Source organism: Podarcis filfolensis (genome assembly GCF_964270895.1).
Source record: "Podarcis filfolensis genome assembly, chromosome: 8".
Classification (NCBI taxonomy): Eukaryota; Metazoa; Chordata; class Lepidosauria; order Squamata; family Lacertidae; genus Podarcis; species Podarcis filfolensis.
The window spans coordinates 32513465-32531031 of record NC_139611.1 but is presented as its reverse complement, the minus strand read 5'-3'; the positions used below and the strand labels follow the sequence as shown (position 1 = coordinate 32531031).

General features: G+C 42.3%; 2 protein-coding genes across 11 annotated transcripts in view; one reads left to right on the top strand and one right to left on the bottom strand.

Moving 5' to 3' along the window:
- Positions 1-7193, bottom strand: part of PHKB (phosphorylase kinase regulatory subunit beta) — a 130392-nt gene extending 123199 nt beyond the window's left edge. For 4 of the 10 annotated variants that reach the window (XM_083625998.1, XM_083626000.1, XM_083626005.1 and 1 more), the window contains exons 1-2: positions 6936-7096; positions 43-136 (exon numbers count right to left, since the gene is read on the bottom strand). In XM_083625998.1, the coding sequence (XP_083482124.1) occupies positions 43-97 (55 nt within the window). In that variant the 5' untranslated portion in view covers positions 98-136; positions 6936-7096. Of the gene's footprint in view, positions 1-42; positions 2050-2925; positions 4239-6935 lie in introns of those variants that run through there. The other 6 variants (XM_083626001.1, XM_083626006.1, XM_083625999.1 and 3 more) reach the window with 5 other exon arrangements.
- Positions 7194-7204: 11 nt separating this feature from the next.
- Positions 7205-17567, top strand: part of ITFG1 (integrin alpha FG-GAP repeat containing 1) — a 126605-nt gene continuing 116242 nt past the window's right edge. The window contains exons 1-5 of the mRNA XM_083626050.1: positions 7205-7652; positions 10629-10701; positions 11755-11894; positions 13161-13218; positions 13709-13783. Coding sequence (XP_083482176.1) covers positions 7439-7652; positions 10629-10701; positions 11755-11894; positions 13161-13218; positions 13709-13783 — 560 coding nt within the window. The 5' untranslated portion in view covers positions 7205-7438. The remainder of the gene's footprint in view (positions 7653-10628; positions 10702-11754; positions 11895-13160; positions 13219-13708; positions 13784-17567) is intronic.

The window sequence follows — 17567 nt, the reverse complement described above, 5'->3', positions numbered from 1 at the left end:
AAAAACAAAAACAAGTGACCTGTAAGAGGTCAGCACACTTACCAGACCATGAGAATACACGGGCAGAGGTGGTTCTGTCAGCATCCAAAGTGGCCATTTCAAGCTCTGCAGCTAATCACAACCGTCTCAGGCTAAGCTACAGCAATTTTTGAAAATATTTAGTGAGGGTTAGAGGCAATCAGCTTTGAATTAAGCAAAAGCAGTGTTAGCAGAGTTATTAACATGATGCAGTGTACAATAAAGATGATAATTAGATTCATTATATTTTATGTTTTCCCTCTACTGCAAAACTTGATTTTCCTATATCATAATTTTCAATAAATCTCTTTGGTTGAAGTACCATTACCTACTTTTACATAATGTCAGCCTACTGTTCTATAACAAGAATGTTATTTGACATTAACATATCTTATTATGCCAGATAATATTGGATATTTACAACAAAGAGAGGGGGAAATCCTCCACTAAGTTGAAATAAATTCCAGGTCCGAACGAAATGCATTTATTCTTTGCTTAATGAAACATATAATTGTTCTAAACCAAAATAGTATGCAATTACACACATTTTTCAATACAATATTGCTTTTATAGAGTTTTGAAGCTTTTCATTAACGTACCCAACAACAGATTTCAAATTTGTTCAGTACGTTTCTGTACTGGCTCAGATTTCATCTGATGATTTCGCCATAGGGTTATGTCAACCCTATTTTAGACATAACACATTCATTTATAATATCCTACTTAAAATTCAACAAGGTTTCAGCAACCTGGTGACTGTTCCCAACTCACTTTTGGGGAAATTAGTGCTAAAAGGAATACAAGAAAAATCATAAATATAAACACTGGCAATTCCTCTGTTTCTTGGATACAGAAAAATATAAAGGAATGTGTCTGTTCTGTATGAATTTGGAAAATGTGGATGACAATTTGGGAAGCAATTGATTCTACAGTATCAGGACTGTATACGCTGCAACTTTTATTGCATCCTTCTGTGTAAACAAAGGTTTTAATTAAGCACAATTCTTCATCAGGCCAGATACTAGCATATGAAGGACACAGATTAACTCCAGTATTTGTAGATAGCACTGTCTCTATTACATAATGCATTTGTTTTGGATTTGTAGTATCTATGGTAGCAACCTCCTTTCTATTATGTCTGATAAAGGGTTCTACACAACTCAGTTTACATATTCTTACATTGCAGAAGAGTGTCTTGGTTAAATCAACACGCAGGGAAAAGCAAGGACAAGCAAGTTAGCCCCAACTCCCTTTGCTCTCCAAATGTTGTAGGGATAACTTCTTAAACAGGGAGTGTACTCTACCAGTGTCTGATTTCTGAGAAATTTAGAACCCTGAAAATCAGTGTTCTTCATTGTGCAGGAACCTACATGAATAGAGAAAGCTCCCTGCTTCAGAAATTAGCATTCCAATTTGTGGAGGGATACAGAGCAGATCTAGCACACTTGTCCTCACTCTCTTCTATCACATGTTGGCCTAACACTTCTGTAGAACACCTGAACAGGGCCGGTTTCTATTTTTTTTAATTGTTTAATTAAATTTAATTATCTACATTGAAGAGGGGCATACTCAAAATTTCATTTAGTTAAACTTGGGTCTACTCCCATGATCACCTTAGCACACAGTGGCTAGCAGAAGCAGCTCTAATAACTAGGCTTGTGGTTATGTGCCAAAATATGACCCAAGCTGAATTTTAGCAAGGCATGTCATGTACATGACAATCTCATTGACATGGCATGGAACTTGGCATTAATATGTTTCTTGTGGCCTACATCATACACTGAGGGTGCTGTGCTGCAATAACACGTATTTAATCCTAGAAATAACCACATTCAGCAGCTCTCAAAATTGCAGAGATCAACTACATACTATTCAGGCTCAAATACAAGAAATATGCATATCTGGCAGTAAAGAAGCTATGATCCTGTTCCCCCATTGGCCATAGGCTCCATGTCTCTGAGAACCTCACCAACTACCAACCATACTCTCAACTATACTGTTTGTTTGTTCATTCATCCAGTTTTGCCAGGACTGAAGGACCAGGGGGCCAAATGATACACAGCTGCATAAATATGGATAAATAAAATTATTTTGTCAGTCTATAAGGCCTCAAAAATTATTTGATCAGTCTAACTCTGTAAGGCCTCAAAAAACCCACTGCTTGCAGCACTGTTTCCAGTAACAGTATCAGTAACAGTATCTTGAAGATAAAAAACACTTCTGATGTTGAAAGGAAGTATGACAGCCATCTTCAAATATCTAAAGGGCTGTCACATGGAGGATGGAACAAGCTTGTTTTCTGCTGCTCTGGAGGCTAGGACCCGAACCAATGGCTTCAAGTTACAAGAAAGGAGATTCTGACTTGCATAGCTCAGTTGGTTAGAGTGTGACGCTGATAATGCCAAGGTTGCAGCTTTGATTCCCATATAGGACAGCTGCCTATTTTTGCATTGCAGGGGTTGAACTAGATGATCCCCAGGGTCCCTTCCAACTCTAAAATTCTATGATTCTATGACTAAACAAAAGAACTTTCTGACAGTAAGAGCTGTTCGATAGTGGAGCAGACTCCCACGAGAGGTGGCGGACTCTCCTTCCTTGGAGGTGTTTAAGCAGAGGTTAGGTGTATGATCTGTCTCAACCTGTGGGTCCCCAGATGTTGTTGGACTACAACTCCCATCATCCCTGACCACTGGTCATGCTGGCTAGGAATGATGGGAGTTGTAGTCCAACATCTGGGGACCCATAGGTTGAGAAACACTGATCTAGAAGAACTTTCTGACAGTAAGAGCTGTTCGATAGTGGAGCAGACTCCCACGAGAGGTAATGGACTCTCCTTCCTTGGAGGTGTTTAAGCAGATATTGGATGTATGATCTGTCTGTCATATATGATCTAGTTGAGATTTCTGCATGCAGGGGGTTGAACTAGATGGTCTTTGAGTTCCCTTCCAATTCTACAATTCTTTGATTCTATGAATACACTTTTCCTATTTATTACCATATATTTTAATATGGTCAGCTATTTTTGTGGTTGATAAACTATTTGGTAAAAAAATGTATTTTTAAAAATGTACTGTGTATTATGCTGGTTAAAATAACTTTTTGCCATACTTGATGGCATTTTTTTAAAGTACTATAGAAAAATGTGGGCCCCAATCCAAAGAAAAGTTTTCACTTGTAATATACTGAGTCAGTAACGGTCAAAAGGTTTGCAACTTTTTAACACAATATCAATGTATTGCCAGGTACTCTTGTGCATAAATTATTGTGCCTATATAAATACTTTTTGACCTCAGCGATGTTTTCAGGACACCCATTAGCATAATTTAAATGATCTGTTTTAAAATTCCCAGCAGTTTTCTTCCCTGCACACAATACAATTAAATAATCACAAACTTCTATTTATAATCAAATAAATCCATATCAAAACATGTTTGCAGTTTTTAGAGCTTAAGTTTATACTTGATTTGGCAACACTCCTTTAAGGCAGACTGGGAAACACATTCAGCTCCAAAGATGGAATGTTGAAACACTTTTGAAAAGGCCTGGAAAATGTTTTAAATTCATGCCAGAGCATAATTTCTTAGCAGCCAAAAGCTTCCCAACTCTGAATGTGGATATTTCGTACTGATTAGCTGGTGGGCATATAGTACTTTCAGTGGAAATTTCACATACAGTGTCATGTAAGGTTAAGTCTGGGGTGCAAGTCATTGGTTATAGATCAATTTACACCTGGTCAGGTTTGGCAATGAAAACATATATCCATAAGCATGTATACTGCCATATGAAAGATAGGTTAGCGTATGTATTGTAGAAAACGTGTGCTCTCTGTGATATTTTCTAACTGCAGTTTGGGCCAGCCAGCCTTAGGATTCAAACAAAACTTCATAGGTCAAATACAAAATGTGAGGGGAAAGAAAGGGTATCTACCTTATTTACTTTTGCTTTAGCACTGAATTTTAAACTATCATTTGTAGAGTCACTATAGCCTATTCTATATTATTTGTCAGGTAAATAATTTAAAAGTCATGTTCTGAAGTGTGTTGTAATGGAACAAGCAAATCAAGGGAACCATAGTAATTGTTCAAGGTAATAGTAATTTAAGAACACATTAATGTTTATTAGCTTGTCTAACACAATGATGTGTGTAGTAGGCTACTTATTTACAATGTGCTCAACAGGACTTTGTTCTGGAAGTGCATGGCCCTGGAAGTGATTTGAAATTTAACTATCTAATTAAATGAAATAAGTAGCAAAGTCACTCATCACTGGATAAAGTGAATTTCAAATATCAAGCCCAAATGATAGTCATTTACTGGCCAAATTTATTTGTAGGGATCATCAGTACTACAAAGCAATGGGCATGAGTGGTTGGTGGTCGAAAACTAAGTTTTCTCTTCTCAAGGGAAGGAACTACAAATTTGATACAAGACTTTGATGTGTTCCCATAAAGTTGAGAAACTTGCACAGAAATAAGGCAAGATGCAGCTGAACACATGCAAGAAATTATGCAAGTTACTGAGACCCAACACATGCCTCTGCTAAACTTTCTCTTAAGACTTTTATTAGTGATATTTATAACAGAGCCACAGGGAGAAATATAAACAGGCAACAGCAGAGTTTGCATCTTCAGTGTCAGCCAGAGCTGCTGCCGCCTTTTCAAGTGACTTGCAAAGCTGCCAGATGGAACAAGCAAGACAAAAATAGCTACAAGCTGAGGCAGGGAAAGGTTGTTGATGGACCAGGGAAAGTGAGAACAGTGGGAAACGAGCATGTAGTGAAAGGAAGAGGAAGGAGGAGGATTTGAGGGTGCTTGAAAAGTTGAGAGGCCAAATCATTGGGGGGGGGGATAACACAGGGAAAACCATATTATGAGGGTGACAAAGAAAGGACAACTCTGAAGGTAAAGAAAAGTGGGGTGGGTGGAGAGAGATGCTTCAACCTCTGCCTTCAGTTATGCAGGGGAAGAAGAGAAAAAGTTGAAGAGTCTAGGACTTCTAAACTCTGCTGTGCCAGAGTTTCTGTGTCTTCAGCATCTATGTGACAGAAGAGATAAAACTGTGATGTGATGCTTTTCCCCATTAGCTCGTCCCCATGTCACTGCATGTGATGATGAGGGAAAGCCACATCTGATGCACTTCTACTTAGCTTGAAGCTCTTGTACAAGACCCTGCCCTTAAAAAACAAGGGAGGGGGAGGTTGTCACCTTTTGTCTTTAAAGGTAAAGGTAAAGGGACCCCTGACCGTTAGGTCCAGTCGCAGACAACTCTAGGCGCTCATCTCACTTTATTGGCCAAGGGAGCCAGCGTACAGCTTCCGGGTCATGTGGCCAGCATGACTAAGCCGCTTCTGGGAAACCAGAGCAGCACACGGAAATGCCGTTTACCTTCCCGCTGGAGCAGTACCTATTTATCTACTTGCACTTTGACATCCTTTCAAACTGCTAGGTTGGCAGGAGCAGGGACCGAGCAATGGGAGCTCAGCCCATTGTGGGGATTCGAACCACCGACCTCCCAATCGGCAAGCCCTAGGCTCTGTGGTTTAGACCACAGCGCCACCTGCGTCCTTTTGTCTTTAGCCATTGCTTAAATGTGCAACATTACTGGGAGATTATGTTTTATCTCCATGCTGTGAAAACTAAGGGCACCTCTCCTATGAGGAAGAGGCTACAACATCTGTGCTGTTGTTGTTACAAGCCGTCAGAGGTTTGTAAAAACATGCACATTGTGGAGGAAGTGAGCAAAGTAAAGTTTTTCTCCTCTTATAATACTACAGTTCAGAACAGGCAGATATTAACTGCCACAAGATGTGATAGCCCTTGTCTTAGAAGACTTAAAGTGAGATTAGACAAAGCTATGGAGAATGAGTTTAATCAACAGTCATTGACCATAACAGCTAACTCAGACAGGGGACTACTAGATATCATTCAGGTGGGAAGAGAAAGGGAGGGCTGTTTCCTTCATGGCCTGCTTGTGGGCTTCTTAGGACAAGACTGTGTCCCTTACACTTACAGCATGCTTCCAGAAAACAAAGTGCGTAAGATGGCAACCATGCTGAGCATATTGGCTCAGATAAGTACGTACCACTGAGTTTCGTGAGATCTTAACATGACTTACTTTTGAGTAAGCATGCAGCAGATTAAACAGTGCATTAAACTGGACAGTGACCTTCACCTGATTCAGCAGGTCCCTTTTACTTTAGGAGAAAGGCCTTCATCCTTCTTTCAGTGGTGGAGCACCTATTTTTCAGGCAGGCGTTCCTGATTCAATCCCTATCAACTCCAGAGAAGACTAGAAAAGACTCCTGCCTAAAACCCTGAAAATCTGCTGCGGGTCAGAGCAGTCCAGGAGCGAGGAACCTGTGGCCCTCAGATGTTGCCGGGTTACAAACACCTATCAGCTTCCCCCCCTCACACACACACACACACCCCGTGCCAAGCCGAAAACTATGGATGTTGCAACCCAGCAACATGTCGTGGGGCGCAAGTTCCCCACCACTAGAGTAGCAACACTGAGCCAAGAGGGTTTGTCTCAGCGCTGGGCATCTTCTTAGGCACGGAGTCTCCACATAAAGGGGTAGTATAGCTGCAAATGCCAGGCCCTGAGGGCAGGTGCTCTGCCTCTGCCTCCCTGCTTGGTGAGGTTCCTGTCCCGCAGACATCTGGCTGGGATGTCCGCCGTTGGAAACAGAGCGCTGGGTTAGTTGAGGCGAGAGAGAAGGAAAAGAGAAAGGCAAGGGCCGAGGAGAAGGAAGAAGCAGCGGGGGCAGGGAAGGGAGCCAGGGCAGCGGGGTGGGTGAGGCGGGTGGGCGGCAGTCCAGTCAAGCGACACCCGCCGCCCTCACAGCCTCAGGCAAAACAAGCGCGGTTCCCCTTCCCCCTGAGGAGGCGAAAGGGCAGGCGAGGGGGGCAGAGGTCAGACCTGAACGCTTGGAGCGGGCCCTCAGCTCCAGCACTTTCCAGCTCACGTCGGCCAGAGCGGACGCCATGGCGAGGGGAGGACCGGCGGCGGCGGCCGAGCCGTCAGAGGAAGCCTCGGAGCTCGGCTCTGGCGCTCGCCTCGCAGACCCGGACTCTCCCTTCCCCCGCCCCAACTCCCGAGGCAGGCGGTTGAGCGGTTGCCCGGCCTGGCCGTAAACGCGTCCCTGCGGCGCATGCGGGCTGAAGGGCGCGCGGGCCGTGAAGAAGGGAGCGGGCGCGACGTTGTCGTAAAGCGAACCCGGAAGCCGGTCGGGATTGTGACAGGCGCGCCCCCTCCGCCCTCTCGCTTCGCGGTGGTTCTTCTCTCTCTCCCCCCCCCCCCACTTCCTGACATTCCTCGCCTCAGCGGATGGGGCTGTAAGTGATGTTGGTGGTCGCGGTGGCAAGGAGGAGGAGGACCCAGTTTGTTGGCGCTGCTGCTGCTGCTGCTGCTGCCCGTGCGCGATGAGGGCTCCCTGCTGCCGCCGCCGCCCGCGGAGGGGCCTCCCGTTCCCCCCCTTCCTCCTCTTCCTCTCGTCCCTCCTGGTGGGAGCGAGGCCCGGCTGGGCCCTGCAGAATGTCACGTCCCAGCTCTTCGGGAACCAGGCCTACGGGACGCTGGCCGCCTTCGGGGACTTCAACTCCGACAAGCAGACGGACCTTTTCGTGCTGAGGGGAGGTGAGGAGGGAGGCGAGGCGGGAGGGCGGACCTTGGCTGGGTCGGGGTGGGCTTGACATCAACATTATCCTCATCTTCTTCATCATCCGTTTATTTGTATTCCCCTTCTCCACAGCTGTGTTTGCAGCATCCCTCGTGCAACACACCACATAAATATCTTCTTTATTTATCTGTTACTTCTTAAAATTTATACACTACAGTACTTGATTGCCAAAACAAAACAAAATCACAGAGCGATTGACAGAAGAGGGTAAGACCACGGTATTATCAGCAGCAACTGCTTTTAAAACATTCAAAAAAGTAGTGACACGTCATTTACTTGTTATATTATGAACAATTGGAAGTATTCGTGAAGTCAGTAAATACAGAAGAGAAATGCATATAAGTTAACCTGATTGAGCAGCTTGGACTGAAGCAGGAGAGAGAATTATACCCAACATGAATGAGAACAAAATGGTAGTACACAAAACTTTTTTGGGTGGGGGTTAATTACTATTCCCAAAGGATGTTTCACAGAAACTAATCACGATGAACTTTTATACAGTACACTGTATGGTAGAGATATTGCCCAGCTTTCAGCTATGTCTCCTTTCTCCATTAGTGGCCCACCTCTCACCTGGGGAGGCAAAGGACCTGGGGGTGGGGTGGTGTTGGACCCAGGCAAGTGGCAAGTAGATTAATCAGTTGCAATGGATCTGCCAAAAGAATGGTGAAGGGTTGTTTACATTTTTAGTTCTGATCACAGACCAACTGAAATGAATGGGCATAGCTAAGTTTTGTTTCTTTTTAAACAATTTATATACCACTTGATTGTTTTACAGACATTTGACGACCGTACAAAATAGAACATATAGATAGAGTTAGGTGCATTCATTTCAATAGGTTTACTCTGACTAGAGCCAAGTAGAGCATGGCTTGAGCAGCCCCATGTCTGCCAATTGTGGAAATGAAGTGAATTCGGTGTTTACAAAAGGAGTGTTAGCTTTAGGGTGGAAAGCTCTAAGCTGGTGAAAGAAACCTGTTGTTGTTTATTGGTCCTCATGCATGCCACGCCCTAATGACTCAATGCAACTCACATGTCTGCAGCATGCCTCAGACTTGGTAGTTGATTCCAGACTAAATGACAATTCATAGAAGTAGTTGGGATGGGCTTTTGTTGTATACTGAAGCCCAGCAGCATGGTTAGAGCAACTTTTCTGCCCAGAATTCTGTAAGTTTCATAGATTTTCTTGTTCTGTGTAAATTCATATAAATTCATAGCAGGCAATTGTCTTTGTAGTGATAAAGAACAAGATTTGTCAAGATATGTCTCTGTTACCCTTGTAACTGATAAGAAACATATTGAAATGGGAAACTGCATAATGCAAGATAAGATTCATAATGCCCAGATAAAGAAAGATGTGACTTTGAAGTGGTTCAGTTGTGAAGCCAAACTCACTTTCCTTCACATGCAGCAGTTACCTCTTTTTAGGCAAACCATAGCTTACAGTTTTGCGTTAACCAGAACACTATGGTTTGTGCTTGCCCTGCAAACAAGAATTGAAACCCATGATATTTTTCAATTCATAGTTTTCTTTTTGAGGCAAAACAAAAGTCTAATTTTTAGGGGAACCATGAAAGGAGGGAGGGAAACCATTTATGAAATGAGTAGGAGTAGGGAGCATGTTGACCTGAGCATGTAGACCAATTAGACGTGTCCATGTAAAGACAAAGTATGATTTGGCATTACATTTAGACATGGGGTGTGTGTGTGTGTGTATCTCTCACTATAGTGCAACAGTGGTTTTCAAACTTTGTTCCAGGGAACCTAGGGCTTACTCAGTGAGAAGTTTAGTAATGCTGAACAAGGTTCCCTGGAAAAGTTTGTTCATCATTACTTATATTTTCCTGCAGCATTCATGGGAGTGCTAGGTCTGTTCTAGGGGCACTCTCCCACTTTGTATAGAGAAAGAGTGAAAGTCTAGCAGAGCTGGCAGTGTGTCTTGTGAACTGTGTGTGTGTGTGCACGCATGTGTACACTTACCCTAGAAAGTTATGTAAAGCATACAACACTTACTCTAGGGCTCCTTAAGTCTACTCCACTTCACTGTGGGGAGGAGTTGCGGTGGACCACATGGCAACCCACTCTCCTCTGGGGGCTGGGGATGAAGTCCCGTGTTGCCCAGGGGATCCTGGCCACGTCATTGTCCAGCCAGCCAATCCGGTGGCTGGGGGGCGTGGCTGGGACCATTTAAGCTGAGGCGCGAGCCGGAGGGCTTCCTCTTGGCTTGCTTCTTCAAACTCCTGCCCTCCCTCCCTATTTTCAGGTTTCTTTTTCGTTCGCCTTGCTATGGACCTCGGTTGGTCACCATTGAGGGGCCTGGTAGGATTTTTTCCACTTTGCAAAATTGGCATGGGGCCATTTGGTTTTCACCTACCTTGTAGCAATCGTCACAACTTTGTAAGGTTTTGTGGTTAGGCATTGTTTGACCTTATGATGGGGAAGGGGAGGTGTGGCCATCATCTGCCCCTCCAAGCTTAAGGGTATTCCGTTAAAGGAATCTGGGGGGATGAATCTTGTCCGAAGCCTGGGGCAGGGCTAGGGCCATGACATGACCCCACCGGGAACATCTGGGGGAGCTCAAATTGGTCTGCATCAACGGGGCTCCCCTTTCTGGTGGTTTACCCTTACCAGACTTCCTGCACAACGGGCAGGAGTCAGATATAGTCGGGTCCATTCAATGCCTAAGCCAATACCGCTCACAGTCTGTAATCAATAAAGTTGTGGCCAAAATTTGCCCAATAACATTAACGTAATGTCTGTGTCCTGGTGTCTTATTCTTTACGAGGTGGTGGTTGCAGGGTCTAGACACGCAACAGATAAGTTATTGTGGAACAGGTTTCCCAGAGGGTCGTTCAAAAACCATGTATTACATGACAGTTCCTGATCTGATGTTTTCATTTTAGACTACAATCATGTTTTTCTTTGGTTTTCAGATGGTGAATTAAATATTTTCCTGGCAGACCAAAAAGAACCCTATTTTAAGCCCAAAGTCAAATTATTATTAACGTAAGTATCTCTTTATAAGGTATGTTAAATACATCTGATATATAGCAGATTGAATTCTGTTCTCATCCCATCAGAACAGGCATAAGCCTTTCCAGAAGGCTGTTGTGTGCTATTTGTTATAACTGTCTGATTGCTGAACTTAAATGAACTGTCCAAATGCTGAATTTATTTACCATGGGACTTAAGTCTGAAGGTTGTGGCTTGTGGTTTTGTGATTTGCACATAGGAAACTTGTGGTAACCTGATATGTGATAACCTTCATAATTAGTGGCTTGTAGACTAGAAATGACGCTTTACATTCAGAATTGGGCAGAGCAATCCTGAACATGTTTGTTATGGAAATTACTGTCCAATAAGTTTGTTTAGGATTGCAGTTTTGAATACTGGCATTGCCATTAGTTTGTGAAAAATTACTGAGAAAATATTCCACTTCTTTCTTATGCTACAGACAAGGGCATGTTTAATTTTTCCTCATTTTAAACCCAGCTGAAGCATTTTTTGTGGGGGAGGGCCTTTGGGGAACTTATTCTAGGAATGCCTCTTATCTCCTTGTGTGTGACACGTAGAAAAGAATCCTGTGCACCACCAAGTGTTACTCAGGGGATCATTGGTGCAGGGAACTGGAAAGACCCTGTTCAAATGTGAGCCAAGGTAGAGACACTGGCTCCATTGGTAGACTTTGGAATGGATGTTAGCCCTGCCATTTGCCTAATGTATGCCATAATAAACTTTCTATTTATCTTTCAAAAGCTTTATGATGACAGTCCTTTTCCGCTCGCTCCTTCTCTGTCCAGGGTTTCACCTTTGAGTCTATATTCTATGTGGAAGCAATTTATTAAGCCCTATTTTAAAAGCATGAAATAGATTCAGCAGTTGGAAACACCTCAAGAGTTTTGTGAGCAGAATATAGAAAATGATATAAGCTCAAATATTGTGCTGCATTAGAAGAGGAATTATGTGCAAGAATTATGTGCAAATCCCTGTTAAAGAAAGCATGATTGTTTGCAATCACGCACTAAGTAATTAACAATACTTTACCTTTTTTAATTTTAGAAATGTGGTGATAACCAGTGTGGTTCCTGGTGATTATGACGGTGATTCACAAATGGATGTCCTCCTGACAACTCGTCCTCAAAAACAACCTAACGCTGACCTATCAGTTTTAATTTTCTGGGGAAATAATCAAACTTTAGGTAGGCAATACCATTTTAAAATTTCTAGAAAGTGATCATCAAGTTCAGTCCTGAAGGATGTCTAGCCATTGCCCTGTTCACATGTAGGGAGAGGGGGTTGGAGAGTTAGTGTCGTACTTGCTCATGCCACCATTGACTTCCATGTGTTCAAGGGCCCTATGGGTACGGTACCTTCACACATGGGTAAGGGCCATGGGTCAATAGTAGAGCACATCTAAAAGGGTCCAGGTCCAGGTCCAGGTCCCAGGTATTTCCAAGTAGGACAGGGAAAATCCACTGTCTGAAACCCTGGATAGATAGACAGACAGATTGTCTGGTTTGATATAAGGCAGCTTCCTATGTTCACACATACACCACTATTGTTTTGGGGTAGAGTGAATATGCCTAGTTCAAATCTGTCCTTTCTAGGCACACAGTCAATAGACAAAAATTTTATGACTTCCTTTACTCTGTAATGTAGCAATAATAATGCCTCATAAGGGTTCACATAATGGATATTGATACACGATTGGACTGTTAGGATATATGTTCAAGTAATGTGTGGAGCCAGATCCTCACACAGTCTCTGTCTCATACCTTCATGCACGCACACACTCAGACTGCTATCTATGGAAACAAAGGGCATATATTTAATTCTTAGCAACTGCACTCCTGTTTCTCTTTCCAAGGACATTGTAAAAAAAAAAAATCTGGTAAGTTTTAGAGGGGGAGAAAAATCCTCTCTAACACTTTCTTTTGTGCACAAAAAGCAAAAGGGACTCCTTAATCCCAGCAGAAGAATGCAAATAATGTCAATGCACAACTGAACAGCAAGTACTGCCTTAACAACTATTCAGAGCCGCAAAATGTAGCTGCATCCAGAAAAGTGTGTGGATGCAGTTATAAAATCTATGAACAGTTCTTGCATATTTGCAAGGAACACAAGTCTATGTCTCTGCTTTCATATACTCCTCTCTGATTTGATCTGGCAGCGTATCTTCTTCTGGAGAAAGAAACTGCAGTTGCTCAGTTTGCATGACATCAAAACTCTTTTCCCACTCAGCAGCTCCCCATGGGCAGGAGGAGACCCAGAAGGCTGGATTAAGTCCTGTGGGCCAAGGGGTTCCCCATTCCGGGTTTAGTGCTACATGCACATCAGCTCATTAAAAAGTGTTAATTTAAATGAACTGTATTAATAGTCAGCCCACAGAATTAAATCAGAATGCTTGAAATACTTAGCAGTTGAGAGAACCGAGGTTAACAACTGTATTTTTTCTTTCTTTTCAGATGTAAATCGTAAGTTTGTATTAAATAAAACATTTCATGATGAGCCACTAATCATGGAGTAAGTATATGTTCATTATTATGAGAAGAGTTTACAACTGTAAATTAGAATAAAACAGAGAAAATATAGTTGACTCTCTGTGCAGTGTCCACTCTGAAATAAACTCAATTGAGTTCAGTGGGACTTTTTCCCAGGAAAGGATATATAGGATTGCAGTGTAAATGTACTAATCATTTAAAATGTGGTATTTAGCCAACCTCTGTTCTTCAGATTTTAAGAAAGGGCTGTAGCTCAATGGCAGAACACCTGCTTTGCATGCAGAATGTCCCAATTCAATTGGCTGCATCTCCAGGTAAATAGATGCCTTTGTCTGAATGTGGACAATACAGAGCTTGATGGATCAGTGACCTGATTTGCTATAAGACAGCTTCATATTTTTCTAAGCTTCTGCATTATTTTTGGGAAGCAGTATTAAACTTAGAGGAGGAGGAATTGTCCTATTATTGACAGAGCAGCTGGAAAGTTCAGCTTATCATTGTTGCTCCTGCAGTTTCAATGGTGACTTAATTCCTGATGTATTTGGAGCTACAAGTGATTCTGACAAGCCACAGGTACTACTTGGCAGGTAAGCTGAATTCATTTATTACTTTTTGAAAAGATGCATTGTTGAGTCATAAGTTTCTGTCTTACAGGATTGGTGTCATAAATCCTCCTGCTTTGACAGAATTTTGGGCTTGCACTGAGCTGAGCTTTAGATATGCATTTGGTACTAGAGCTTACAGGGAGGTAGAATTCGGTGTATAATTGCCTCTGTAGACACACCAGCCTGATTTGCACATAACACTTGGTGCATATGAGAAAATATCCTGACTCCCAGAGGGGAGATTGCGGACACTTTGCTCTTTCCAAGTCATTTGCCACTGAGCTGATCCATGGTTTGGCTTAGCGTGTTGTCTGAACCTCGGCTTGTGGTTTAGCACTCTCTAGACAAACCATGTGCCATAAGTCATAGGACAGATCTTGGTTACATCTTATGGTTTGTCTGGAGAGAGCAAAGCCAAACCACAACTTTTTACAGCACAATGTGACAGCAAATTGAGTGATGGGGAGCAAGGCGGTCATATTCTCCTCTCTGGAAGCCTGCATGTTTGCTCATTCACACTGAGTAATGGTTTGGCATAGCATTACATACCAACATTTATGTGTGCTTTATCACATTTTGGCATCTTTATCGCTTGTCCTGTATCATGACCGAAAAGGAGGCCTTGTAAGTGATTGAGATCAGATTATGTGCTCTCTGATACAAATCCCTACTTTACTTCTCTTGTGGACTCCCAAAGGCATTTGACTGACTACTGAGGGAAGAGAATGCTGGACTAGACAGGAGTTTGGTCTGATCCAACAAGACTATTCTTACACGGTTTGTTTGAGCAGTAGTTAAAAATTACTTCTGCACTATGATACTTGCCATTGTTAGTTTCACACTTAATCAGGATTTGCAAATGAGCTTTAAACAATGGTTTCAGATCCTTGTAAAAGGACTCTAACATAAATGATAATATAACGGTGTGGATGGTGGTGTTAAACCATGGTCGATGCAAATAAGAGCTTGGAGGGAAATTTTGTGCTGAAAATGTGGAAGGGTGCATGACTTTTTGCGTGCTGATGTTTCAGCTCTAGCTGCTGTGTTTCTTTTTATTTATCAAATCAATTTTACGAAACACTATAAACACAAAATTACCAATATTCACAAATTATGAACACAAATGTCTGTTATTCAGAATAATATCTAAACCTATACATTATCTGATTAAAATTGAATTGTTAGTTTACTCAAATCTTATTAAACAAATTAGATTCTACATCTGACTGCTGTGTTTCTTTACAATACTGCAATGGAACAAGTCTGTGATGGTTGGTCACTAGGAACAATAGAGAAAAGTATGGCAGGATGGAAAGAAGCCTATTGTAGAAGCTTGGTGTGAGCTGACTTGTTGAAGGCATAAATGCACAACGCTTGTGCTTACCAAGATAAGGCAGTAATTGCTATGGCTGGGGCTGTTGGGAGTTGAGTTGCAGGTTCCTTCCTCCTGTTGTCAGAGGAAATCATCTTAGAAGAGGCATCCTTTCCTGTTTGTGAGAGAAGGGAGGATGCCTCTTTTTAGGAGTACTGTATATTTGCTATCTATTATGTTGCTAGAAATCATCCTTTTAATAGTAATTTTAAAAATCAGTTGGGTAATAAGTTGTGGCTCTATTTGAAAATCAAATAGGGCCATGTGCCCTATTTTTTACATTTTTTACATGTGCTCCTCTTTTCTAAATCAGGTTATTAAATAAATTAATCCACATGATCAATTGTTTAACGTTTCCATCGTTTTAGAGGTATATATGAACACTAGGGGCTGCTGCGCCTTTGCTAACTGCCCTTCCCTACCACCTGACCAAACCCCTCCACACACAGCTCGCTCCATTCCCCATACCATTTTAAAGGAGGGAGGAAGCATATCACAGAGTAACTTACTAAACTTCTATGTGAAGCACCTTTCCCTGTGTGTTAAACCTTGCTGTAGGTGCCTTTAACAAAGCAGGGTGGTGCTTCACAGCTCCTCCTCCTCCATTAAACAGCTCTCCTGAGCCACTTGCCACCCATACCACTTCCTTGCTCACCTGCCTGCCATTTGTCATGCTGCAGTTGTTGTGGCTGCCTATGCGTTGAACCAAAGGGGAACTATTCTGGAAGCTCTGCAAATGCCCTCTTAGTAGTCAATATAATCCCACAATTAATAAGTAGTTGTTGTAACAATGAGCTCATATATGTTTATATTCACTTGCTTTGATATAGGCTAATTGACTTGTTTTGAAGCTATCCATATCTGTGAGCTTGGGGTGCTGGACTCTGAGCACAGAAAGGGGAACTATCTGTTGCCACCTATGCCCTTATCTGGTCAGGTGAAGTCATGGGAAGTCCTAGATAAAGTGGTGTTTGCTGCTTTGTGTATAAAGAACATAGGAACATTTACTTGGGCATGGACAAACCATCTCCTTGATGTGATGCCCATCCTGCTTCTGTAAATGCTGGGAGACATGGCAGGCTGATTTACTGTAAGTCTAGACCAGGGCTCAGCAAACTTTTTCAGCAGGGGGTCAGTCCACTGTCCTTCAGACCTTGTGGGGGGCCAGACTATATTTTTTTTGGGGGGGGGGAATGAACGAATTCCTATGCCCCGCAAATAACTCAGATATGCAATTTAAATAAAAGCACACATTCTACTCATGTAAAAACACCAGGCAGGCCCCACAAATAACCCAGAGCTGCATTTTAAATAAAAGGACATATTCTACTCATGTAAAAACACGCTTATTCCCAGACTGTCCGCAGGTCGGATTTAGAAGGCAATTGGGCCGGATTCGGCCCCTGGGCCTTAGTTTGCCTACCCATGGACTAGACCTTTCTTTTAATGAAGCACTAGAACTAATTGTTCTGGTGTTTTTGACATCCTTCTTTGGTATCCCTGCATCCAGCCACTCCCACGAGCTCTTTGGGCTTAATGGATCAGGGCAGCCTGTTGGTGGCTGTGCGAACTGTGTATGATGACAGGCTTAGATTTTTATGTATGTAGGAAGATAGACATATGGAAGGGTACTGAGTGCAGAATAAATCCAGGTGTCTGAAGCCTTTGACAGATGTTTCAGTTTTATATGTAATCAATGGTGATGCTCATCAGCTCTAAAGGAAATGGTTTGTTGTGAAGTGTTTTGCACTTCCCTGGGGCTTTTTAGCTATTGTGTCAAGAGAAGCGCATTAGACCTAGAGAAGTCAATCAGATTATGCCACTGTTTCCATAGAAACAGTACATCAGTTTTTCTAACTTGTGTCCCCAGGCACTTAAATGTTTTAATTAAGAAACCTATTTGTATCATTCAGGCTAAGAGTACTGTTCTTCAATAAAAAGGTAAAATATTCCCTCATTTAGGTAAATCACCCAGTAATTTAATATATCTATATTAGGATAACTAGATGGATTGTTGTCCTTTTCCTGTTTTTAAGACTTGATTTTTTCATCTCAGAAATCTGTTTATAACATCTGTTTTTGACAGAGCAAATTATTTTGTACTATGAAAACAGAAACAGTGTTTAGATGTTGAAATCATTTTAAGTGTCTAGGGGGAAGTTCTTCTGCCCTTCTGAGATAGTTTTATGGCCATTAATCTCTTTCATTTTTATCAAGATGACTTCTGTTTAAAAAGTGTGACTTATGGAACAAAGCCTGCACATTCCTCAAGGGTGTGGATGACAGCAACCATAACCTTGCAATGATTGTGTTGGAAGATTTTATCAGCTTTTGAACAAAAAAGTCTCCTTGCTCTTTCCTCCCCCCCGCCCCCATCCCCAGTGAGGGGGAATA